General features: G+C 47.0%; 1 protein-coding gene across 1 annotated transcript; it reads left to right on the top strand.

Moving 5' to 3' along the window:
- The first annotated feature begins 448 nt into the window (after positions 1-448).
- Positions 449-937, top strand: LOC145412375 (histone-lysine N-methyltransferase SETMAR-like). Its single transcript, XM_080282263.1, has one exon. The coding sequence runs from the start codon at positions 449-451 to the stop codon at positions 935-937; it is 489 nt and encodes a 162-aa protein (XP_080138389.1).
- The last annotated feature ends 492 nt before the right edge of the window (positions 938-1,429 follow it).

The following is a 1,429-nucleotide window of genomic DNA, read 5'->3' as shown; positions in this document are numbered from 1 at the left end:
TTTGAGCCTGACCCAGAAAACAGTGAGATTGGCAAATGAAATTTAGTCTGCATAATCTGCCCAATAACATTATTGTGCTAACCAAGTTTCTTGATCCTAAAACTTTTTGTTTCCTTTTGGCAGGCTCTCGAAGTAAAAGTACTTGACAGGTGTCGTGGAAATGGAGAAACTCGAGTACTGGTTCATGATCAAGTATCTTCAGTTGAAAGGCATTATTCCATCTGAGATCCTTGAGGATATGGTGAACACTTTAGGGGAAGATGCTCCTTCATATACCACGGTCAAACGTTGGGTCAGAGAATTCAAGCATGGCAAAGAGAGCCTCGAAGACGATCCAAGATCAGGGAGGCCATCGACCGTGACCACACCAGAGAACGCTGACCTTGTCCTTGGAATGGTCATGTAGGATCGACGACTGTCATCTTGTCAAATAGCAGACAGGTTGGGCATGTCCCAGGAGCGAGCTGACAACATTCTGAGGAATGAGCTTGTCTTGTCGAAGATATTTACTCACTGGGTGCCACGTCTCTTGACCCAGGAACAGACGTGCACATGGTGCACGCTGTCTACAAACAATTTGGAACTCTTCAAAGCTGATCCGGAAAATTTCCTGACTCGATTCGTTACCATGGACGAATCCTGGGCTCATCACTACCAGCCTGAGACGAAACAGCAATCAAAGCAGTGGAAGCATGCCTCCTTTCCCATCCCAAAGAAAGCCAAGGTCATGGCCTCGGCCAGAATGGTCATTGCATCCGTTTTCTGGGGTGCACGAGGCATGTTGCTGGTGGATTATCTTCCAAAGAGCCACACCGTCACTGGACAATACTATGCTGACCTGCTGATATGCCTGCACGAGAACATCAAGAAGAAGAGGCCAGGAATGCTGACCAGAGGGGTCTTGTTCCATCAGGACAATGTTCCAGCCCACACCTAGGTGCTGACAAAGGCAAAAATCCATGACTGTGGCTTCCAACTCGTCCCTCACCCCCCGTACTCACCAGATCTCACACCCTCTGACTTCCACCTGTTCCCGAACCTGAAAAAAGGATCTGGCCAGACAACGCTTTGCCACTGCTGAGGTCATGGCGGCCTTAGACGCCTACCACGGTGCCCAAACTAAGGAGCTCTACTCCAGCGGGATCCAGGCACTGCACCACCTGTGGAAAAAGTGTGTTGAAGGGAGATTACGTTGAAAAATAAAGCATTAAAAGATTTCTATCAGCTAACATATCCTGGAAGCTCAAAACTTATCAGTCACCCTACATTTCCATCTTGCTCTCCTCCCAGTGAGGAGTTTTTCCTGAAACATGCCCAAGAGATGCTTATGATCAGTATAAAGGTGAACTTTATAACCATATACAAGATCACAAAATTTCTGTAGTGCAGATATTACTGCTAGAGCCTCGAGGTTTGTGATTCAATAATT

This window comes from Coenobita brevimanus, chromosome 93 (assembly GCF_032717465.1).
Source record: "Coenobita brevimanus isolate Jiangsu-jjx chromosome 93, ASM3271746v2, whole genome shotgun sequence".
NCBI lineage: Eukaryota > Metazoa > Arthropoda > Malacostraca > Decapoda > Coenobitidae > Coenobita > Coenobita brevimanus.
The sequence above is the reverse complement of the archived record's forward strand: the minus strand, read 5'-3'. Positions and strand labels throughout refer to the sequence as shown.